Consider the following 1,025-nt stretch of genomic DNA (forward strand, 5'->3'; position numbering starts at 1 on the left):
CCCTCCGCCCCCCCCTCCCTCGTCCCAAACTCCTGCCTCCTCCCTGATCCCTGAGTCCCCCCTTCCCTAGTCCCAAACTCCTGCCTCCTCCCTGGTCCCAAACTCCTGCCTCCTCCCTGAGTCTCCCCCTGCCTCTTCCCAAGCTCCTGCCTCCTCCCTGATCCCAAACTCCTCCCTGACTCCGCTGTCCTCTCCCCCCGCAGAAGCAGCTGATGGTCATCGGCATGGACGTCTACCACAGCCGCAGCAGAGGGATGCGCTCCGTCTTCGGCTTCGTGGCCAGCATGAATCAGTGCGTGGTGTCCGGGGGGGTTCCCGCTCCAGCCTCGCCGCCCCCTTCCCTTTGCCAGGAATGGGGTGAACCTGGTGCCCTCCCCTGAGGCGAGGTGGGTGCCTGACGCCCCCGCTCCATCCCCAGGGTCCTCACCAAGTGGTATTCCAGGGTGGTTTTCCAGATGCCTCACCAGGAGATCGCCGACAGCCTGCGGCTCTGCCTGGCTGACGCCCTGGAGCACTTCCACGAGGTGAGGCCGAGCCCCCAGCCCAGCACTACCCAAAAAAAAAAAAAACCCTTCCACTGGTTTAATATCGCCCCAAACCCGCCTCGAACGAGCGAGCGCCCTGGGCAGCCTTTGGGGAGTCAAAAAACAGTGCCCTCTTCCCGTTTTGCTTGCCCAGATGAACCACTGCTTGCCCAGGAAGATCGTGGTGTACAGGGACGGCGTGTCCGACAGCCAGCTCGACACCGTGCTCAAGTACGAGATCCCGCAGCTCCAGAAATGCTTCGACACCTTCGACAACTACCAGCCCAGCATGGTGGTGGTGGTGGTGCAGAAGCAGATCAGCACCAACTTCTACACCCTCACCCCGGAGCAACTGGCCTCCACCCCGCCGGGGACGGTCATCGACCACACCATCACCAGCTCCCAGTGGTGAGTGGCGGCGGTGGCAACGCCGGCTGCTTTCGGGGGACCCCCCTGGGGTGAAAGAAACCCACCCCGGGGTGCCAAAAACACCCTGTGTGC

At 63.3% G+C, this 1,025-nt stretch overlaps 1 protein-coding gene across 1 annotated transcript in view; it reads left to right on the top strand.

Moving 5' to 3' along the window:
• The window catches only part of LOC104507440 (piwi-like protein 2), a gene marked incomplete at its 5' end in the record, with an annotated part of 3,012 nt that extends 2,076 nt beyond the window's left edge, over nucleotides 1–936 (top strand). Inside the window, 3 exons of the mRNA XM_010148720.1 lie at nucleotides 204–292; nucleotides 419–524; nucleotides 679–936. Coding sequence (XP_010147022.1) covers nucleotides 204–292; nucleotides 419–524; nucleotides 679–936 — 453 coding nt within the window. The remainder of the gene's footprint in view (nucleotides 1–203; nucleotides 293–418; nucleotides 525–678) is intronic.
• Between the last annotated feature and the right edge of the window lie 89 nt (nucleotides 937–1,025).

Source organism: Eurypyga helias, unplaced genomic scaffold (genome assembly GCF_000690775.1).
Source record: "Eurypyga helias isolate BGI_N326 unplaced genomic scaffold, ASM69077v1 scaffold38933, whole genome shotgun sequence".
In the NCBI taxonomy this organism is placed as follows: domain Eukaryota; kingdom Metazoa; phylum Chordata; class Aves; order Eurypygiformes; family Eurypygidae; genus Eurypyga; species Eurypyga helias.